The sequence below is a fragment of the Lepidochelys kempii genome, chromosome 9 (assembly GCF_965140285.1).
Source record: "Lepidochelys kempii isolate rLepKem1 chromosome 9, rLepKem1.hap1, whole genome shotgun sequence".
Classification (NCBI taxonomy): Eukaryota; Metazoa; Chordata; order Testudines; family Cheloniidae; genus Lepidochelys; species Lepidochelys kempii.
Genome location: NC_136388.1, coordinates 22,213,881 through 22,236,812, shown reverse-complemented (window position 1 = coordinate 22,236,812; position 22,932 = coordinate 22,213,881). Strand labels below are relative to the sequence as shown.

At 43.4% G+C, this 22,932-nt stretch overlaps 2 protein-coding genes across 6 annotated transcripts in view; one reads left to right on the top strand and one right to left on the bottom strand.

Moving 5' to 3' along the window:
* Nucleotides 1–21,451, bottom strand: part of IFT80 (intraflagellar transport 80) — a 148,564-nt gene extending 127,113 nt beyond the window's left edge. The window contains exons 1-4 of one of the 4 annotated variants that reach the window (XM_073359525.2): nt 20,938–21,023; nt 13,517–13,541; nt 12,043–12,160; nt 10,766–10,989 (exon numbers count right to left, since the gene is read on the bottom strand). In XM_073359525.2, the coding sequence (XP_073215626.1) occupies nt 10,766–10,989; nt 12,043–12,160; nt 13,517–13,538 (364 nt within the window). In that variant the 5' untranslated portion in view covers nt 13,539–13,541; nt 20,938–21,023. Of the gene's footprint in view, nt 1–10,765; nt 10,990–12,042; nt 12,161–13,516; nt 13,542–20,937; nt 21,024–21,380 lie in introns of those variants that run through there. The other 3 variants (XM_073359524.2, XM_073359527.2, XM_073359528.2) reach the window with 3 other exon arrangements.
* A 49-nt stretch (nt 21,452–21,500) lies between these two features.
* SMC4 (structural maintenance of chromosomes 4) overlaps nt 21,501–22,932 on the top strand; it is a 95,275-nt gene continuing 93,843 nt past the window's right edge. The window contains exon 1 of one of the 2 annotated variants that reach the window (XM_073359522.2): nt 21,501–21,649. The gene's annotated coding sequence lies outside the window, so the exon portion shown is untranslated. Of the gene's footprint in view, nt 21,650–21,801; nt 22,158–22,932 lie in introns of those variants that run through there. The other variant, XM_073359523.2, reaches the window with a different exon arrangement.

The following is a 22,932-nucleotide window of genomic DNA, read 5'->3' as shown; positions in this document are numbered from 1 at the left end:
TCAATTCTTGACCATTGTAGCTGACAATTTCCAAAAAAAATTCAGGTGAAGCAGACACCTGGAATGGATAATTTCAGGTTGGAAAAGTTCAGCAAAGTTGTAACAAATGAAAACAGGGTATTATAACGGGAAGTGTTGGGCAACCATAACAACTCTGCCTATATTTTATCTGTTTTGCATTTAACTGAAATCTAGAGTGGAAGGATGGTCTTCCATGACACTGAGACCCAGGTAATCCTGGATTTATTCCTGTGTATGATGCAGACTTCCTACAAAACCTTGCACACATCACTTTCTAACTGTAGTCAGTACAAAGCGTCTCTGCCATCAGACCCTTTAAAAACGGAGTTTCAGAGGAGCTGAGTATAGACAGTTTTCACTGGAGTTTTGGATTGAGCATTTCTGAAAAATCAGGCTTGCTCTCTACACCTCAGTTCCCCATGTGCAAAATGTGGATAATCCTTCCCTATCTCAGAAAGGGGATGAGAAAATATATCCATTCATATTTGTGAGGTGTTCAGACACTATGGTGATAAGCACCACACAAAAATAGTCTATACATAAAATGAATACTGTAGTGTGTGTAAGCTGACTGCCAAAGTAACAGATTTTAAATGCATCAGTAGTAGCTGGTTAACTCAGTAAAATACTATAGTACTGGTTTATTTTACAAGAAATGTGTTATTATTAATTTAACTGTTGTCTTATATTAGCCACTGTGCTGCTTAAATAGTTTCGAGGGGCCTAAAGTCAATTTATTATATATGTGGTCAGTAGAGCTATTATGAGAAACATTTTACTTTTCCCCCGCTATAAAAAGTTCAGGATGCATTCATAAAGCTTTTTTATTAATCGAATCATTAATCAAACCAGTAACTGATGTTTTTGGATTCATCTATATAGCTGATACATTTCCTGTAGCATTTTTGACCATTTGGTTCTCTAAAGAGATCTACTATTCCACGCATAAAGTTCATTACCACATATTTTAGTGATATGAAAGCATTTGGTAAGAGAGAAAAAAAATTGTACATTACAACCTTCAGTCATCTTTGGTGTGAAGGATAACTAGTGATACTGTATGCTAGATTATATTGATTTCTATAAAGATGGAACAATTAGGAAAGAAGGCATTTGTTCAAAGACAGTGGGATTTCAAGCACTGAATTTATTCTAACACTTTTGCAGAAAAATCTAATGAGTCTTTTGTATTTTTTCCTCCCCAGACTAAAAATTTAACTTTGTTCTGAAAAATGTCCTCAAAATTAAGTTAAGTGAGAGAAAATACAAAGAAAAATTGTTTCCCACCTTGTACAGTGAGGCATGACTTAGCATGACTTGTGAACTAACTACATTCATACACGGGATGCCCTAACAAATATAATAGGAAGAGATGAAAATGCAACAGAGATGCCTTTGGGCACCTGCAATGCCCAAAACAGAATTGTTGGGGTTTCAGTAATGAATTTGAGTTAGTAATCAATTTAGTACATCAGTTTGTTTAAAACATGCCAATAGGGACAAGTAGGGAACAGTATACATCTTCTACTCCTGAGGGAAGTCTGCACCAAAAAAAATCAAAAATTCTGCACACAATATTTTTAAATTCTGCATATATTATTTGTCAATAAATAAATGTGATGGCTCCTGCATGGCAGTGGGGAACACAGGCCACTGGCTGCACGGAGGTGGGAAATCACCCTGTAGGCCCTGCCCCTTCACCCGAGACACGTAGCGAGGCTGCATCCAACCCTGACACAGCACAAGGGCCATGCCTACCCCAGAAACATCCCAGGGCCCTGCCCTCTTCACCAGGTACACAAAGATAGCAAGTGAGAGGGACAGAGTCTTGCATGCATGCCTAGCCCTAGCCCCCGATCCAGGTGTGGGGCAGGCTCAGCCCAGCAGGATCTAAGTGTGGAGGGTTTAGTGTGGATGGGTCAAGGTGTGGGGTGAGAGGTTCTGTGTGAGGCAATCTGGGTGTGGGAGGTTCAGTAAGGGGTCTAAGTGTGGGGAGGATCAGGATGCACAGAGGCTTGTTGGGGGGTTCCGGGTACAGGGGAAATGGGACTCTGCAGGAGTGTCCAGGTGAAGGTGGATGGCGCTCAGTTTGGGGAGTCTGGATTTGTGGGAGTGGAGCTCATAAGGATGGGGGTCCAGGTGTGGGGGAGCTCATCATGGTAGTCTAGGTGCAGCAGGAGTGGGGCTCATTGGGGTGGGGGTTCAAGTGCAGGTGGCTCAGCAGGTCTGGTGCAGGGGGAGGCTCAGTATTGGGCAGGCGGGGGCGGCTCTGGGGTGTGAGGCTTGGCCGGGAGAGGGTTCTGGGTACAGGGGGACGATGGTCCAGATGTACAGGGGTTGGGCAGACTGGGGAGCAGCTCCTCATACAGCGACAATCCCTCCCTCCACACCCTCTGCAGCTGAAGAGCTATGGGGGCAGGAAGCAGAGCTTCCTGCAGTCAGGAAAGGTTTCTGGGGGTGGGTCTGACTTGGCCCCTGCCACTCCTTGCAAGGGGAAGAGGAGTTTAGCCAGTGCAGAGTAGGAGCCACCAGCTGGGGCATCCCCAACCATGCTTCCCCACACCACTGACAGTTATTTACCTTTCCACTGGCTTCTTCAGGCACTCAAAACAATACGCCCCCGCTGTCGGGGAGGGGCACATAACCGCTCTTGCGGCTTCCCTTTGCTTCCCTGTCAAAAAGTCATTTTTTCTGCAAGGAAAGCAAAGAAATCTGCAGGGAATATGAATTCTGAACACATGCAGTGGCGCAATTTCCCTAAGAGTAATATTCATATTATTGACTATTTAAACACTGACCCTGCAAAGACATATGCACTAGCTTAATATTACACACTGCAAGTTGTAACATTGATGTCAATGTGATTACTCACAGTGCATAAAATTAAGCACGTGCATAAGTCTTTGCCTTCTTTTCATAACACGAAGGCCCCAATCCTGCAATCTGCTAAATACTCAGAGCTGTACATTTTGATTTGACACATCAAGCAATTTTAAGAAATAAACGTTCATAATGAAAGCTTTGTACTAAGACCTAGTATATCTTACAAGAACTAACAAACTTGCAAAATAGCCACTAGCTATAATGGTCTACATTTCACTCTTTATAGGATTAATAAGTTTCAGACTGTGCAGAAATGAGGTACTAAAAAAAGATTCTGAAACCACAGGGAGAGGAAAGGTAAAGGGGGGATAGGACGACAGGCAGTGCTAAAAAAAAAAATCCCAACACAAAATGCCCCTCACATTTTGTGCACCCACAGTGAAAGAAAAGGTGCTAAGGTTCAAGAATAGAACTCAGCCCAGTTTATGATGATTCTGAAGAATGCCGCTGCTTGGGAGACTCCAGAAAATGCAAGATGGTCAGGAAGAATGCGGATTCCCACAATCATGGATCCAGTTTAAATGCGCTGATAGGAATAATACCAGTTACTCTTGTAAATGTAACTGTTTACATCCGATATACTACCCTGGACTTTGTTCCCATTCTAGGATGCTGCAATTCTATAACCCACATTCTGTACTGACAACATAAAAGATCTGATCAAAGATAGATTCACTAACTCATTGATGTAAAATTGAAATATCAGTTGCATTTTAGCAATTTCTATGCTGGTTAGTCTAGTGCCCAACTCTTCATGCCCTGCATTGCCATGCAGGAGTCCTGGATTCTATTGTCAAGTTTCTCAATCCCCAAACCAGAACAGTAACTCTCACATTGAGAAAGAGTGTTCTGTATCTTACTTTGCTCACAAAGAAACCCTGTAACCAGCTTAGGACCAGCAATGATAAAATCTGAAGTCAGTTAAGTCCAGTATAACACCAGAAGGATAATACCTCTTATGCAAGGCTAACAAATACTAACTCACCTCTATTCCCATTTATATTTAAGAGAAAATAAAAGCTCATGATAAGAATTGCAAGTTATCACCATCTTCTGGGTCTCTCTTATCTGACCTTTGTATTTTAGACTATAAGCTCCTTGTGGCTGGGACTGTGTCTTTAGTATGTTGTATATAGCAATGGCGTTTAACAACTGAATTATTAATAAGAAGGTCTACAACACAAACATTTAAGAAATTGACAGGTGTGACTCAAGGGAGAAGGTGAGGAAGGGGGGAGACTAAGTTCCCTCTAAACTGCACAGTTATGCAGCAGCCTATTATGGGCTACACAGGCGCCCAGGGTTGTGGCAGGGAGAGATGCCTCTTCCCCAACCCTGGACCTACCATGACAAGGAGAGGTGCCCCTCCCCTGGCCCCAATCCAGCCTGGGACCTGCCGCAGCCGGTGGGAGAGGCCCCCCTGCCCCAGCCTTGGACCTGCCACAGCAGGGAGAGAGGCGCCTCTCCCCCAGCCCCAACCCAGACCTGCTGCAGCTGGTGGAGCGGTGCCTCTGCCCAGCAGCTCCCTGTCTGCCCAGAACATGGCTTTAAGCAAGGGTGGAGACATCGTCATGGAATTCTTGGGGGAAGGACTAGAGTTGAGAGAAATCAGACTCTGTCCCCCCAGAAATCCCAATATTGGATCTTTGTTCCTATCCCAAATGGAAGGAGCACCGAGTGCTAGCTGGGGCAGGAGGGAGCGCATGCTGCTGCTCGCTCTGCAATGGGTGTGCACTAGCTGTGCTCCCCAGAGGCTCCAGCCAGCATTGGTGGGAAGCAGTGCTGCTCCATGCTGCTCCTGAGAGTGGCCGTACCTGACAGGCCCAGCCCAGCCCCAGGTTACAGAGTGTCAGTGGAGTAGCGCAGGCCCCACAGTGCCTTGGGGTTACACTTTCCAGCCCTGTTTTGTGAGCTGTCACTAATAAGGGCTTGATCTTGCAAACACTCACCACCTAGCACAGCACATAAGACACTGACCCCAAAAGGGCCGCAAATCTGGAAACATCAGGACATGGGTAGGGCTCAAGTGATGCCCAGGTTTGTGCTGGCCCACTGCACAGAGCAGAATCTCACCCTCTACCTGATAGTGGTTGTAGTAGCTACTTGTGATGCTCCCAACAGTGATGCAAGAGTGGGAGCACCAAACTCAGGTGCCCCTCTCCCGGCCCCAAATCTGCCACAGCTGCGGGAAGAGGCGCCTCTCCCCATCAGCCCAGGTGCTATTGTGGAGAGAAAGGTGGGGAAGTCTCCTCTCTCCATGCCGTATCCCCGGGGCAGCTTGCACCCAAAACCACACATCCCCAGCCCCACTCCACAGCCCTCAACTCCCCCAACCCCAACCCTCTGCCCCAGCCCTGAGCCCCTCATTTCCAGCCCCATCTCAGAGCCTGCATCCCCAGCCGGAGCTCTCACCCCACTGCACCCCAACCCTCTGCCCCAGCCCTAAGCACCCTCCCACACTCTGAACCCCTTGGCCCCACTCCGCCACCTGAATTTTGTTATCACCTCCATATTGGTGCACATAACAAAATTCATTCCGCATATGCATGGGAAATGTTAGAGGGAACACTCAGGAGAGAGCTGGTTATTTTTCCCAATGTTGTCAACCACCAGAGTATCATGTGAAGGGTGGGATAATAAACAAAGTGATCCCTTGTGCAGAACACTTTTCTCCACCTTCTTGCAAGAAGCTAGGATGCAATTTGGATGTAACCATATTTCCTTCACTGCAGAATAAATGTTTTTAGGGACTGGGGCTGACACATGATCTTAGCTACAAGAATGACTGCTTCTGCCCTAAAGTTCTTGCTGTTCTCTAAACTAAATGGGAGGGCTTCAAGCCACATTCCTAGCAAATTCTGAGACACTCTGATCTAACACAAGCCTGTGGGCATGGGGGAGGGGATGGTATCTTCCCCCCATCCCCAAGATGTTTAAAGCATCTGGATCTTATTCAAACCCTCAGCCAGTCCAAAAAACTACAGATGCTTCAAAAGTTTCCATCCATCACTGTACCTCAAACTGGAAGTGTAAAGCTAAAGGAGGAGAATGCAATAACCTCAAAAGGGTCTGGATCATCAAATGAATCCTGACTTTGTTGGGATCTGATGTAGGATATCTGAAACTACTAAAAAAAGAGGATACAAGCAAGCTCAGTGTCAAGAGCATACAACAAGGGCTGAATGGCTCTAGCATCTGTAAAAAATGATGCTAAGGCAAATTTCAAAGGGTACACATTCAGTTCACTTCATCAGTGATGGTTCTCTACAGATTCAGAACAACACATAGTAGAAAGAACCTAAAGTTCACCAATATAGGAATTGAGGGCAAGTAACTCATGGATCCCATCAAATTCCAAAATATGCTAAAGGACAGGAGCACTCTATCCATAGGTCAAGGATTTGATGATGTAGTGAATCTTCATAAAAAATACTCTAGTCTCAGCAATCTACACACTGGCCTTCAAATGGCCAACAGATTTGATTGTGGAGGCTAGAGGTTCCCTATTGTCCACAAATAACCCCTTGATTTTCTGACCGCTGCACCAGATGCAGAGAGAGGCATGGAAACTCAACTGCCAAATAGCAAAAAATAAATGGCTGAAACACAAAGAATTTCTCCAAGTTTATGCAGAGAGAAGTTACCTCACAACCTCTACAGAAGCTATGCAGGGTAGTGTGGCAGGGTGTTTACCCCACACAGGTGGTGGAATGGTTAAAATGGGCCTGAGAGGCCAATTAACACACCTGACTGCACCTGGAGCATGGGCCAGACCGAACTGAAGATGAGTCCTAGATGGGGGAGGAGTTGAGTTGTTTATATAAAGAGTAAAAGCTCACAGTAGAAAGCAGCTATGAGTGTGCATGTGTGTGTCACAACGCTAGTCCCTCTCTGAGTAGTAGAGAGCAGAGGAGTTTCATGAGGGTGTTTACACCCTGGATCTGATGGGACAGGATAGTAAAGTTGCAGATTCCTAAAGTGAGCCTGAAAGGTCAACCCACAGGCAGATGGACTTTGGGGTAGATTTGATGTTAGTCTGGATCCTCAACTCCAGAGTCCAGGAAGGAGCATTCTGCAGAACAGAGAGCTGGGGGAGGATCCACGATGGATTAACAGTTCAAGACCAGGGAAGGAGAAGAAGTTGCTTTTAGTATTTCCCCCCACCCCCACTTTTGAGTTTGGTTAAAAGACTCCAGGGAGAAGCTTTAGGGCCAGTAATCTGATAAGGAAGTAGAACGGAAGAGGAGTCTGGGAATAGCTCCGGACTTCATACTGATGACCAGTGTCAAATGGGACTGTCAGTGTGGGATTATTGATACTCCAGAAAGTGAGACGCAGCTGGAGGGCCAAGTCACAAGAAGAGACTACAGCAGGGCCAGATCAACTGTTGGTAGGAGATGCTGCCATGCCCAGCCATGGGGGGTGCACTGCAGTGAGTGCACTCTTACACAGATAGTAAAACACTTCATTAATCATGACTGCCTACAGTCCACAGCAGAGCCTGGCACCACATGCTGTAAAGAACTATCATCCTACTTGGCTGAAAAGATTATGTGCATTTGAGAAGGCTTGTCAAGTTACATAACTCCAATCCTCATCAACCAGCCAAACAGACTGCTCTCTTTCCCCTAACTTCAGTCCATTCACTTCTCAATGGGTCTTGACCTAAGACCTGTGAATCCAATATACACCCTGTCAACAAAGGGGTTATGACTAACTGATTCCACTTCTGACTGAAGCAGCCACTGCCTCATTCAAGAAAACAATTTTCCCTTCCTCCTTCAAACACACAGTAAGTCCAACCACCACTGAAGAAACTGACCCTGATGTCAGATCAGGCTAGCAACTGCCTAGTATCAAAACTTCTGCTCCTGAGAAAGCTTACAGAGAAATTAGCCAAAGGCTGACAAGCTCATTAGCTGGAGGTAGGATCCTACACCAGTGACACACCGTGGATTCAGGCTAGAATAACGGACAGAAATAGCATTAGCGGGATGGATGGGGGATTTCCTGCTGGTAATAGATGGTGAACAGACTTCCTTTCTCATCCTCCTGGAACTTCTGTGAAGCATTTGATACTGTTGACCAGAAGATATTGCTGTCCTGCTTGAGAGACCAGGCAGGGGTCCAGAGAGAAACACTAAAAAATTGTATGAATCTTTCCTGAAGGGACGTTCCCAAAAGGCAATGATGAGAAACTGCACCGCTGCCACCAGACTCACTTCTGGAGTCCCACACAAGGATTGGTTTATCTCTGGTCCTGTTCCATATCTATATGTCACCACTAGGAGAAATAGTAAAAATGGATGGACTTAAGTGCCAACAGTACACAGATGACACACAAGACTACCTATACTTTCTGTAACTAACACCAAGCTGGCCCACGTTTGGATGAGATCAACTTATGGATGAAGAACAGCTGAACCTGAGTATGATGGAGGTTATACTGGTTGGAAGAGGAAAGCACTTTGAGTAGTTTGCAATCACAGTGCACTGTCCTTTGGATTCATTCAATTTCACTTGATTGCTGCTTCTGCCAGCACATTGAGTAACAGGTATGAGCAGCAACAGAGAGCGAGCACAGTCTTTCCTGGATGGGTTATTTCACAGTGCATTTTCATTACTGAGGAAAGTTAAAGAATTATATTTCTGCATCAAAACTTTTCCTTTGATAGCTCAATGGAATACAGTGAGGGAAAATGGCGGGGAGGGGGGAAGATTTCTAGTAAGAATATAAGAAAAAAATATTTCCCCCTTAATTACTCTGCACCAAAAAATTAAAAATTTGGTGCACATTTTAAAATTCTGCAAAATTTAGCATTTTTATTTGTCAAAATAACACTATATAATCATTCCAGTTTCAATTATTTTGGATATTTATTTCAAATACCTATTAGCAACGACACCTCTACCCCGATATAACGTGACCAGATATAACACAAATTTGGATATAATACGGTAAAGCAGCGCTCTGGGGGGCAGGGCTGTGCGCTCCGGTGGATCAGCATGTCAGGCTCCGACACGCTGCTCTGAGCAGTGTGTTTAGGGTGCCGGGCCAGGGCCGAGAGGTTGGATAAGGGGCAGAGGGTCTCGGGAGGGGGGGGGGCAGTTGGATGGTTCGGAGGTTCTGGGGGCAGGACGGTCAGGGGACGGGGAAGTTGGATAGGGCGTTGGAGTCTCGGGGGAGGCCTGTCAGAGAGTTGGGGTGTGGATAGGGGTTGGGGCAGTCAGGGGACAGGGAGCAGGGGGGTTGGGTAGGGGGTGATTAGGGACGGGCGGGTTTCTGGAGGGGGTGGTCAGGGGACAAGGAGCAGGGGGGCTTAGATAGGGGCGGGTGTTGAGAGGGGTTGTTGGGGCGGGGGTCTCTGGAGGGTGTAGTCAGGGGACAAGGAGCTGGGGGGGGTGGATGGTTCGGAGGTTCTGAGGGGTCAGTCAGGGGTCGGGAAGTGACTATTAATAATGGAAATGCTCAAGGCCAAAGCAAGTTCAATATAATGTAGTTAGATTTTTTGGCTCCTGAGGACCACATTACATTGGAGTAGAGGTGTATGTCTGTAACACATGACAAAAAAATTCCTCCAGTAGCAGAAAGTTAAGGAAACCCCTACAACCCAGTTCCTGTTTCTTTGCCCCCTCCCCCAAGAGTCCAGCAGCAGTGCCAAACACCCATTCCCCCTTCTCCCAGAGTCCAACTGCAGGGCACCCCCCAGCCCAGACACTTGCACCCCTTACCCCTCAGAGACCAGCCATAGGGTTCCCCTTAGCCCGCACATCCTACAGGACCCCCGCCCAGACACTCGCACCCCCTCCCCTCCAGACCCCAGCTGCTAGACTGCCCCCAGGCCCCACACACCACACACATGAGCCCAGGGATCCAGAGGAAGAAACAGCCTGAATCTGGGTCTTGGGCTTGTGTGGAGATTCCTGCATGCCACCTCCTTCCTTCAGGGCATGCTGAGAATTGCAGCTGCCGGGAACACTCCAGCTACCTCCCGCTGGCTGTATCTTCTACCTGTGAGTTGTGCTCTGCCAGGATCAGCGGCCCCTAGTGGTGGCCAGCAGCTCTGCAGCCCACTTCTGTGGAGGAAAAGGAAATTCTGCGCAAAACCCATAACTTCTGCACAAATTCTGGATGCACAGTGGCGCAGAATTTCCTCAGGAGTAAACTTAATGCCATGATCCTGAAGTGTATGTGGCCAGGCACCTGCAGTTGTGCAGAGCCCCACTGAATTAAGTGGTGGAGCTTCATACAGGTACAAGGATTGGCCAGTGTATTTCAGAATTGGGGTCAAATCTCTTTAAGGGGTAAAAGGAAAAAAATCCACACATAGGAGTTGCCATATTGGATCAGAGCCAAGGTCCATCCAGTCCAGTATCCTGGCCCTGACAGTGACCAGAACCAGATTCTTAGAAAAAGCATTAGTCTTATCCTGGTCTCTAACAGTTACAGATTGGTTTAAACCCTGAAGAATAAAGTTTAATACACCCTTCCAAAAAATAAAAATTGATATATTTTGTTACAAATGATAATTTTTATAATTCTTGACATCCATATAGCTATGCACACATTCAGATCAATTTATGAACTACAAAATAAGAACATTTTACTCAATTAAGGATGACAGAATTTGACCTGATATCAAAAGGGATGTAACTAGTATTTTTCTATCACATTAGGCATAATGTATTCTCAGAAGCAATTTTGTAAAAATAATTAGTTTTAAAACCAGTACAATTTTGCTATATTTTAATTTGCTTTTATTACACATTATGATAGTAAATAATTTGGAATTTAAGAGTGGCATAAGCATTTTTTTTTACTAGCAATTTATAAGGTCTACATATTTTAAAGAACACTTACCATCAGAGCTTGTAAGTACAAAACTCTCAGCTTGGGATTGCTTCTTTCCACCTATATTTTTGGGAAACCAATGAAGATCTATGGGGTAGATATCATCAGGAAGCTTCACTACTTGAGTTGTTTCACTAGTTAACAAGTTCCATTTCATGATGTGGTGATCATCACTACATGAGTACAGCTCATCAGCTGTAGTCCAGCCCACACAGCTAACCAATTCTTTATGTGTAATTGAATTAAGGAAGTCTTGAATTTTGGTTACTGAAAGTAATCTTAGAATATACCTCTTCTCTAAGTATTGCAAAAAAATAAAGTGATAATAAGTAAATATAATAATAAATAAAAATATTTAATTTTGACTATTTAAAAAACAGATCTATATACAGAAGTTATTTTTGTGTAAGATCTTGACACACAGAAAAGTAATGCAATGTAAAGAGGCAGCAGAGAGTTGGAAGAAAATAAAGAGCAAAAAAGGAATTTGACATAGTATGTGACTTTAAAAGTATCATGTCTAATTAAACAGCACATCTATTATACACAGATAAAAGCTTAGGCTCCATATACAGGAGGGCCTTGGTGTCAAAATACATAAGTTAAAACACATTTGGTCAGATTTTGGTTTTCATATAGCAGTATCACACAAGGGATGGAGATCACTCATTTAAGAGTAACAGGATGGTATTAGGTTTCAGAGTAACAGCCGAGTTAGTCTGTATTCGCAAAAAGAAAAGGAGTACTTGTGGCACCTTAGAGACTAACCAATTTATTTGAGCAAAGCTCATGCTCAAATAAATTGGTTAGTCTCTAGGATGGTATTAGGTAAGTGTACCCCTTTGTTGGTACTATCGTTTGTTAGTCTTATTGCAGACAAATTGATAAAGGAGTGCAATTGTTAACTGCATGAGAAAATCTCTTTGCAAGAGTAAAACCTCTAAGAGAAGAAAGGGAAAAAACAAACAAAAAGCTTTCCTGAAAAATCTTGACACCTTCTGCAAGGTGCTGAACACCCTAGATTCCAACACAAGTTACTGAGAATGGAGGGTACCGAGTACCCTGCTTGAGGTGCTCAACATCTTGTAGTATTGGGCCATTACATTTTGCAGAAAACAGTAAAAATCTTTAAAAAAAATTAAGTCTCCAGAATCTGTAAAATAACTTTGCACTGTCTTTACAATCAATCACATCTCATATTTTACTAGAACATGATACACATAATACTATTTTACCAAGAGTGCAGTGTAAAGTTAATACACTTTGTATTGAGACAAAGGATATGTTTTGGTTCCTTTAAGTGTGAAGTCTTCAGCCTCATTCTTTCTAAATTTCTTGGTTTTGCTAGTCCAGATGAAACAATAAAAAGTATAAAAGATGATTTCTTCACTGGATAGGTTACAACTGTAAAGATTTTTTAAAATGTCATGAGTAATCACCATTAAAAAGGAAAATATGAATACCCAAAATAAAATGTTTTAAAGCAATTCATGTTGCACATGTTCTCTAAAGAAGGCCAGCAATACAATTCATACAAAGTCTTCAATTAAGCATAGATGCGCAATGTATGTGATATTGTTGACCAAAGAAGAATAGGAAGTCAAAGAAGTACATGGCTGGCATTTACAGGCAGCAGATTTGCTGACAGTTCTTGACTACTGGGGGGCAAGGATCAACATTCACATCACATTCCCCATCAGTACCCAGGCCCACACCGGGGAAGCTAATGATACAACCAGCAGACCAAATTTGGTGATGAATCCTGATCACATGCCACCTGAGGCATGCTGAACATAAGATGACGATTAGCAGTTGTATCTGCATACAAAAACGTATGCCTCTCTCCATGGGCAGGACGGAATAACTAAAAATTAATCACTAGAATAAACTGACAGACTGTTGAAGAAAAGGGGTTTAAAAAAGTGTCTCTCTCTCTAAGTATTACAGATTACATATTTTGGACCAGAGCCTCAGTTGGTTTAAATTACCATAGCTCTACTGACTTCAAATGAGCTATGTTAATTTATACTAATAATCTGGTCCAAAATATGCACATATTGCATATGTGTAACATGTAATAGGCTACCAAGTATCAGGGTGGATTTGATTTAAATCAAATTGATTTAAATCACTAGTCAGGAAGACTTGATTTAATCATGGGTTTCTACATAAAAGTGCATTCTTGTTGGTTGTTATAATCTTAATCCATATTCTTCACAACTCAGAGATAGATGTAAGTTTCATTTTTAGAAGGTACACACTATACATTTTTAAGTGATTTATTTTGAAAACTTTTCAGATTAGTTTAACAGCTATATCAGAAAATGAATGATTGTTTGGTTATGTAATTTAGCAAAGGTAATTGAAGCAGATATTTATAAAGTCTTAGGGAGGTGAACTATCTCCAATTCAACAGGTTAATCATTAATATTTGGAGGATTTTCTTGCCATGCTGTTTTTGGAGGAGAACATCACCAGACAGACATTTACATTGTTTTATGTAACTAAAAACAACAACGTTATGTATTCTGGATTTTTTTCTTCAACAGCAAACATAATATTTTAACGAAACAAGCATATGAATTTTTGAATTTAGTTAAACATTCAAGTTTTTTAAAATCAGGTTTGTTTTTGTTAAAATTGTTTTAACTAAAGTAGTTAATGAAATATTTAAAAACAAAAATTAAATCGACTATGTCAACCAGGTCAACATGAGAAACTTAAAATATTGGCTTCTGCAGTTAACTCAGTCGTCTTCACCTTCATTTTCCTGTTGGTTCATAATCTGGAAAAGAAAAACAAGTTTTCCTGCTTTTTCAGGTCCCCGACTTCTCCTCAGTTTGGAATGAATTAGTCCAAAGGAAGAAAATATTCTTTCTACACCAGCAGAAGAAGCTACTGCTGTTAAAAGTGAGATTATCACTTCAACAGTCTCTGAATCCAAATGCTTAAATGACTTCCACCAGTTCACTGGTGTGACTTTCTTTAAAACATCATCAGCAAACATATTTCTTGAATGGTTCTTATTCCAAAAGTGGGTCTCTTTTACGGCCTGCTGCCATTATAGGTTTTCCTTTCTAGTGAGAGAATGGTATGGTAGATCTCAAATCAATGAAGGCTACAATCAGAAAGACCTCAAGACTTCTGGAAAATACTGCTCAAACAGTTTCACTTTTGTTTCTACTGCCTTTCCCTCCCTTCTCACATTTGTCTCCAGACTTCTTCTCCTTGTCCAGATCTATTCCGCCCCCAACAATCTTCTATTCATTGAACTTTCTGAAACTTTGCACTTTTAGAAAGAGGTAAGGGATTGACTCTGTGTACACAAATTTGCAGAGGGAAAATAGGGTCGAAGTCCGTTATTTCTCACCTCTATATATGATTTATTCAAAAACCATTTTTGCTGTTAAGAAACATGTTATCTCTGGAGACACAAATCCGCAGTTTGAGACCTGCAAAACTAAGCATCTCTGATGGCATCTGCTAGACCAGTGGTTCTTGAACTTTTGTACTGGTGACCCCTTTCACATAGCAAGCCTCTGAGTGCGATCCCACTTATAAATTAAAAACACTTTTTTATATATTTAACACCATTATAAATGCTGGAGGCAAAACAGGATTTGGGGTGGAGGCTGACAGCTCGCGAGCCCTCCCATGTAATAACCTTGCAACCCTCTGAGGGGTGTTGACCCACAGTTTGAGAACCCCTGTTCTAGACTGAGCACTGAGTCCCATTGGGTAGATAGATTATTCTACCTAATCTATATAGAAGCCTCTGGAACCTCATAAGATTGGGTCCCTAATCCATGAACTACGGGAACTCATTTACGAAACTTTTCTTAAGCATTCCATGAATATATAGTCTCATACTATAGAATTAGACTTTATAATCCGTATTCCATGATGAGATCTCTTTGAGCTATAATGTATCTTTAGATAGGTTTTTTCCTCAAAAAGCATTTTATCAAAAAAAAAAATCATTAATTTTGATCCACCCCTGCCAAGTATAGACTTTCTTTCATGCTATGCACCTACTCAAGACAGCTATGTTCAGAATTATGTAATGGGTACCACAATGTGCAGGGACAACATTGGTAGGAGAAAGTGCTGTGTGCATCTGCAATGAGCAAACTGGGATAATTAATGTGGCCACCAGTGTTTCTCAAATGTGGCCACCAGGGCTTTTCTTGCAGCCACAGCCTCCTGGGCTGTGATGGGGGAGAGGGGCGCAATATAGCAGCCACTCCAACTCCCTGTTGCTCTCAGATGCACTGCCCTGGTGTTGATTGCTGAGGCCACCAGTAGGGGTTAGGCCTTGCGCCCCTATGGAGACACCTGGGGTACAATGCTGGAGGAGAAGGCAGTCAGTGAATTCCCCACATTCCCAAGGACAATGGGGCTCCAGCTTTGGGCCCTGGCTGTGCAGCAGCAGAGCCTAGGCTCCAGTCCCCTGATGCCTCTCCCGACCCCCCACCTAGGGCTTAATTTGTCCCCAGACTTGACAGGCCTGAGTAAGTCCGCTGTGGAAAGTGATACTTGTTTGTTAATATCACTTTTCACAACAGACTTAAATAAATAAATTACAGCAGCAATAAATAAATTACAATGATTTGGACATGTATATATGCATATTTATTTGTTTTTCCTAAAGCTAATTAAGTGTTTTAGGAAAAAGTGTGAGAGCGGCCACCAGCAAGAGTTGGTGGCCACACTCTGAGGCCACCAAAAAATTTGTCCTGAGAACCCCTGTGCTAAACAATTTCAAGAACAAGTGATGCTAGAACTGCTTAACTGTAAGAGTATATGTTGAAAATGTGCAGTCCTGTAGAGTATACTGACATTAGGACAGGGTACCCTTTATGAACGGTTTGAAATCACAGACCATCTTGGAAAACATCATCCCTCAATGTAGTATCACAAGAAAAATCAGAGAGAGAAACCAATCAGAGTATAAAGATATTCATGCCTTGCCACTACAGGGTAAGGATAATTATAGGTGAAGCTGGTAATGCATCCTGAAAGCTTTCCACTGTAAGATCTTGTTTTCACTTGCTTATAACTTCATCAAACTTTAAACCATTTGGGCTGAAATTTTCCATCCTAGGTTTCTGCCTCACACTTTTTTTTTTTTAAATAAAGTTTCAGCTAGAACCATTCAGCCATTTCCAAGAATGAAACTAGGAGTTAAATACATTATTTTGTCCATGTTAAAAAAAAAGAAAAGAAAAGAAAACCTACAAACTTTTTGTCCAGAAGCTCTACTACCTCCATGCTTTCAGGCAAGGGCTTGACATTTGGGTGCATGGGGTATTTCCCTGGTGTCAGGGATGTGGCTTTTGCCATCCCCCAGAAAATTTACCCAACTGTGGTCAAGTTATGAACCTCAAAAAAAAACAGGTTGCACAAGCTCAGTAGATACTTGTTAGAGTCTGGCACCTAAACTCTCTGAAGAGTCCTTTTGCTGAGCACATACCATCCCCAGAGAGCAACTGAACATGCTCCATCCCAGGGCTGCAGAGACTGAACAAGGGTTTCCCTGCAATTGCTCTTCCTGGATGCCAAGGCAGCAGTGGTAACATGTACCAGTACTGAGAGCAGGGAGATCATCAACTCTCAGTGCTCCCCCAGCAGGTGCCCAGACACTGGAGAGAAATAGGAAGAATCAGCCTGGCTGAAATGCAGACGGGTGAGGAATAGGAGAGGGGTGGAGAGAGAGAACAAGGGGTTGCAGGACCCAGAGGATGGGGAAAGGAAGCAGAGGTGGATGGGAACTGATGCAAGAGGGTGGATAGGAGCAGAGGGAGAAGGAACAGGAGCTGAAGCACAACAATGGTGGGTAGGAACAGAGGAGGAAGATAGGAATGCAGGGGACCAGGGACATGAGCTGAAGGAATAAGGATCTATAACCATTACAGAATACTACTCTTCAGAACCAGCAATAGAATCCAGAATCTCTACCTTCCTCTGCCATAAGCAGGCTGTGAAACCCACTGGCAAAGCGTCTCATGACCATCTAGAGACTGTTCCACAGAGGATGATAGCCTGCTACTGCTACCAGTTACTCAGTGAGCTCAAATGAAAGAAGTTGGTGTTGTGGATCTAAAGGTACCCAAGTTGGGGGTCAATTTGGTTCCAAATCGTAGAACTACTGTATTAACCTTTTTTATAAAATGAACTGAAATTACAAAAAACTGCAACAAAAACAAGATTGCAAAGTCAAATATTCAAAAGTTAGGAAATGCCAGAATTAACACTGCCCATGTAACCTTAATTTAGCCTATGTGCCTATGAAATAGTCTAACTACATGAATACATACTTGCCTCATACATTTCTTTTTATTCTCTTCATTCAATGTGTGGCACCAGATTTAGTTAACACATATGACGCAAACCCTACATTGAACACAAATTAATTTTCTCATGGGTATTTGTTTCTGTGGTGCTCTCACCTAGTATCCACGTGCTTCACAGACATTAATGAATTTATTTTCACAACGTCCCTGTGAAATGTGGTGATATTATCTCCATTTTACAGCTGGAGAGCTGAAGCACAGACAGATTAAGGCCAAAACTGTCCATTAACTTTAGGTACCCAACTAGAGACACCTATAATCTGATTTTTCAGGTTCCCTAGCATTATTATAGTACTTTATATGTTTAAAGCACAACTCCAATCAACCTCAGTTGTAGTTGTGAAGTGCTCAACATTTCTGTAAATCTGGCCTCAGCTCTCATTTTGAGTGCCTCAAAAAAGAGGAACACACAATCAGTGGCTGTGAAAAGTTTAGTTTAAGTGAATAAGGCCAGCATCACACAGGAACTCTGTGGCAGAGGCATGGATAGAATCCAGTTTGCCAAGATGGTATTCAACACTTTAACCATGAGATCATCCTTTCTTCTCCTATAATCTTCTGCCTCATTCACTATACGCCTTCCACCTACTGCAACAAATGAGGCAGAAGTCCTACAGACAAATCTCTCATTCACTACACAACCCTGATTCATTTCCTTAACACCATCTATCCTATGCTATGAAAGAGATAGGAGTCCTGTGGAAAAAGTAGTATGTAATCATGTAATTAAAGACTATACCATAATGCATACACTCAAGGGGAGGAGAGGCAAATTAAGATTGTCTGGGCAACATTAATTCTAACATTTCCTAACTTTTGAGTGAATGGCTTTGCAGCTTTCATGTTCTTTTAATGCAGTTTTTTTGGACATAACTAACTAGGGTGTTTAATAAGAAATATATTTACTCCCAATTTACAGTATTAATCTTCTTTACATGTGACTACAGTTTTCTTGTTGTGCCTCCGCCAAAGCCAAATTGCAGTACTAACTCCAGCACTTTTGTTGGTGTAACTTATTTCACTCAGGAAGGTGCCTTATTCACATCCCTGAGCGATACAGGTTATACGGACATAAGCGGTAATATATAGACATTGCCTCAGTTTCCCAAACTCCAAAGTTTCTCTCTCACCAACAGAAGTTGGTCCAATAAAAGATTTTTTTTTTTAAAAAAAGAAGAGGTCAGTTATCATAATACCCACGATTGCAAACAGTACTATGCACACATATTCATTAGGAACTAGACTGAGATCACCAAATCCTTTCACAGAGGACAGTGAACAGCATTCAGATGCCACTGTTAGTCACTACAACTTGGAATTTAGCTCACACACAAGTAAATGTTAAGTACAATGAATAAAGAATATCTTAAAGACTTGAGGCTTTTTGTGCAGAGAAGGGGGATGCATCTTCTCTTTCCTTCAACACTGTAGGCAAGGATGAAGAGGATTTTAATGGAGGAAAGAGGTGGGCTTGAACTCTTCTTTCCTCACCAGCAACACTAGCTAAAGGTGTTTGCTAAAAAGATCAGCATGGAAATAGTTAACAATAGTGCCTGACAGCATTAGGTGTCTCACCGCTTAGCTGAATGGGGTAGTTCATATCTGTGAACTGTTGTTTTAGGTCACCCATTTGCAGAACCAGGAAGACAGCACTTCATTAGTTCACATTATTTCTCATTCAGGTGGTAATCTTTATAATCATAAAATCTAAAATCTCCAACTTTAGGCTTTTTCATGTCCAAATAACACTTTAGTCTCTATAAACCTAAATACATAATCTTTTAATCTACCTGGGGTCAAAATTTGGAATGTGAGCGTGATTTAAGGCCTCCAGCTATTACTTGGAGAGGCTGTAAAACTATCTCCTTTGTGAAGAAGGATTCTGTTGAGTGTGTCCTGGTATTGCAAAATCTCACTAGTTTAGGAACTAATTCCATAGGTACTTGAAGGGAAGAGGACTCAGCATAAGGTGTTTCTCAGAATTGGGTCCTTAAATTGTGCCAGCTTTGTGCAGCCTTGTATATTAAGTTTAAATATGTGACAGCCCTCTAACCAAAGTCTCCATAGATTCACAATGGATTTATCAAAGCCTTTGAATTTTTTAACACTGCTATATTTCATTCTCTCTCTAAATAATCAAGCAAGGGAGTTTTTGTTGGGGGAAGTGATAAGTCTGTGACTGCGTTTCAATCACATGACGACATTAATAAATATGAATGAAGATTGCCTTAACTAGTACTTTTCTTGGTATTTGTGGGATTTGCACTGGAGCAACCTGAACTCTAAACAAACAATATATTTGTTTTGGTTTTCAGAAAGATGTATGTATTAATACTGAGAGTTATTCACAGAGATAGCTACCAACACTGATATTTTATCCACCCTAAGGCCCTACTACAGATCTGTGTTTCACATGCTTCCTCCCCATAGCCCTGCCCCCTGCACAGATTCACTCCTCTATCATGCCCCAGGCAGAGTCCTGCACCTATAGTAACTCACCTGCACCCCCCTCACATATCCCTTTAGTCCCACTCTTCAACACATTTCATTTATCTTACACTGAGTCCCCAGAATTCTCTGCTCCCCCAACCCCACTCATCTTCTTATGTCCCCTGCCCCATCCTTGCTAAGTACCCCATCTCCTCTCCTACCACTATGAAGCAGCTGCAGAGTGCACTGGGGAATTAAGCATGAACAAGAATGACAGAGACACAGACAGGAGAATGAGCAGGAAAATGAGTGAGTTACAGGTGGCTGAATGGGAACATTGGAGGGTTTATGGCAAAGAAACAGAGATGTGACTGAAGGATCTCTAGGGTGAGAGACCAGTCCCTCTGCATAATGCTGCTGTCTTAGCTCCCTGATATGCCAAAGCAGTGCTGTGGGGACAGATACACCAATGCTACAGCACAGAACTGGACTCTCCCCACTGCATCCCCACCTCCTGCACAACTCCTAGTCCCTCTACCCCCGGAGCCTTGTGACATTCTCCAAAAACTTCACTTAACTCCTATGCTTCTCTAAATCCCACCACCCACTTCTGCTCACCCACTCACACTCCCCCACCCCGCCATTCATAGCATCTTCCATTCATGCCCCTCCCTCCAGCCACATGCCACAATTTTCCTTCGGGTAAGTTACTGTGGGAACCCATCCTGGGAAGAGGTTACAGTAATAAACACTTTTCATCATGCTCTCACCAGGCAGGTTAGAGGGACCAACAAAACCACCCTGCCTTTCCCCTTCCTCAAGGCAGGCTGTAGTGGGGGATTGCTTAACACAAACTAGGATGGAGTGAGTGTTCCCTCAGCTCTTTCTTGACCAGGTTCCCCCCTCCCAGTTTCCCCAGGGAAATTATAGTGGGTTGCCACTCCAGACCCTTGCATTACAGGAGTAGAGGGCTTACCCCACATCCTCTCACTTCCCCAGGACAGGTAACAGGCCTAGGTGCTGGAATTAGGGGTACCACCACACCCCCTGGCTTGAAGTGACTTCCATTTTATACAGGCTTTACAGTTTGGTTCAATGGCTCTTGGCACCCCCACTATATAAATTGTTCCAGCACCTCTGCTAACAGGGGGAAGCCCCTCCAACTCTCCTTTTAGAAATGTACCTGTCCAAGGCAGGTGGTCGGTCTAGGGGTACAAGTCACAGGCTGGGAGAGTGGATGAGCGTGGAGAACCCTCTCCTGGGCAGGACCCTGCCGCTAGCACTTGGGCTGTCAGTTGCTCCCAGACCCTCAGAGATTTAACACAAGCTTCCGCCTCCCCCATTAAGGGCGCCCTAGAACTCCTGATACGGGGGGAAGCAACGAGCGAGACTACTTACTAATCTCTCAGTCCTCTTCGCCCTGTTAGCAAACGCTCACAGGGAAGCGGCTCTGTCTCTATAGCTACTTCCCGCGAGATTTCCCGTGCTTATCCCCGCGCGAGACTTCCTTACTCCCCCGTCTACCTAACGGACCCTCCCAAGCCAGGTGACAAACAGCTGACGTCATCGGACCGGCCTGTTAATTAATATCTTTTAAAAAATATATTTACTATAATTGTATATTTTAAAATTTTTAAAAATATATTTATTCCTTTTTCAGTTTCGTCCGCCATCGCCACTCAGGCCGTTACCAGGCAACGAAGCTCCTCCCATTGACCCACAGCATCATTTAAATGAGTAGGATTTTTTTCCCCATTTAGACGCCTTTAAGTAACGTTCTTTTCATTTGCTTTAAATTAAAAATTACCGAAACAATGTAAATATTTTTATTTTATTTTTACCCCGTTCCGCGCAGTAACGGAAAACAATATGGCGCCGAAGGGTTCTTTTTTTCATCCTTTCAAACCTGTGGGAGGCCGACAACCAGCCCCCTCTTTACCCAGCATGCTCCGCGCGTTTCTAACGAATTTCGGTTCGAGTTTGGAGTTTGGGCGCCATTTTCGAGTGTAGAAGCCGCCAAGCTGCAGCAGGCAGGAGCCGGCCGGACTCTCCAGAGCCAGCATCACCCGAAGTCTTGTCGGGGCAGCTCGCCGCCTGCTCCGTGTCCCAGGTACCAGCTCTGCCTGCTGACAGGACTGCGAAGCCTGGGGCGACTCCAGCAAAGTGCTTAGTAATTTATCTGGGGACAGGTGGAGCTGGGGGGCTCTCTTCCTTGTAACTGGAGCTGGGGGACCTCCCCGTGGAGCCTGCCTGGGGGTAGCTGTAGATTTCCCTACGTAAGCTGTACTGGCGGTTGGGGAGCAAGGGGCGGTGGACTTCCCCCCCCCTTTCTTTTCCTCTCCCCCCCCCCCTTCGGGGGAGCGAAAGGTGGCGGCTTCTTTTCCCACTTCTTGTAATCTGCAATCTGGCGGGGTGGGGCAACTGTCCGACCGCCGTTCCGTACCACCACCAATGTAACTGGCCCTTCCCGAGGACGGAGCGGCACTCCTCACGCGCAGAGGAGAGTGGTGTGATTCTGTTCCTCGGGGCGGCGACCCCACCATCACTAGCAGTATTATATCTTCCGAACCATGGGTGAGGGTCCATTGCAACCTGTGGGGGAGAGCGGATTCCCCGTTGTATCCTTATGGACCTGTGGGGACCCATTCATTGGATACCAATCACTGGAGGGGAGGCACAGTATCAAGTTTTTGATGCATATGGTCTGAAGAGAAACCAGAGTATGAAAGGTTTCAGAGTAGCAGCCGTGTTAGTCAGTATTCGCAAAAAGAAAAGGAGTACTTGTGGCACCTTAGAGACTAACAAATGTATTTGAGCATAAGCTTTTGTGAGCTAGAGCTCACTTCATCTGATGCATTCAGTGGAAAAGAGTATCTCTTGAGAATTTGAGAGGCCTGATTTTAATCTGTCTGCAGACTAGGGTCTTCTCTGTGACTGTATTTTCAACTACTTCTGACAATTATACCTTAGGGAAACCTCTATAGATCCAGACCAAGGGGCTGAGGGGGAACTTTAGGATGACTGGTTGATTCCAAAACAATTCTGAGGGAAATGCGTAACACAATCACTCGACGCTGACATCAGTTACTGTCCTCACATTGAATCTTTTCCAAATGGGGGAATTTTCTTGGTTTTTAATTTTTTCCACCTATTGTAAAGAGACTCTCACTTGGCAGCAGGTCCATAAGTGTTGCTTTTAAGAAACACCTTTGATTTGAGTTTTTGTGGGTGGTGGGTTTGGACTTACTCTAATAGGTATTTAACTGGGGTAAGTGATTCGTGCTTGGCAAGGTGATTCAGATTGAGATGCGAAGGAACTCAGATTTAAAAGCTGATGATAAATAGTTATATTGTAAATGACTCTCTTAAATCTATTTTCAGTATTTTTTTGTA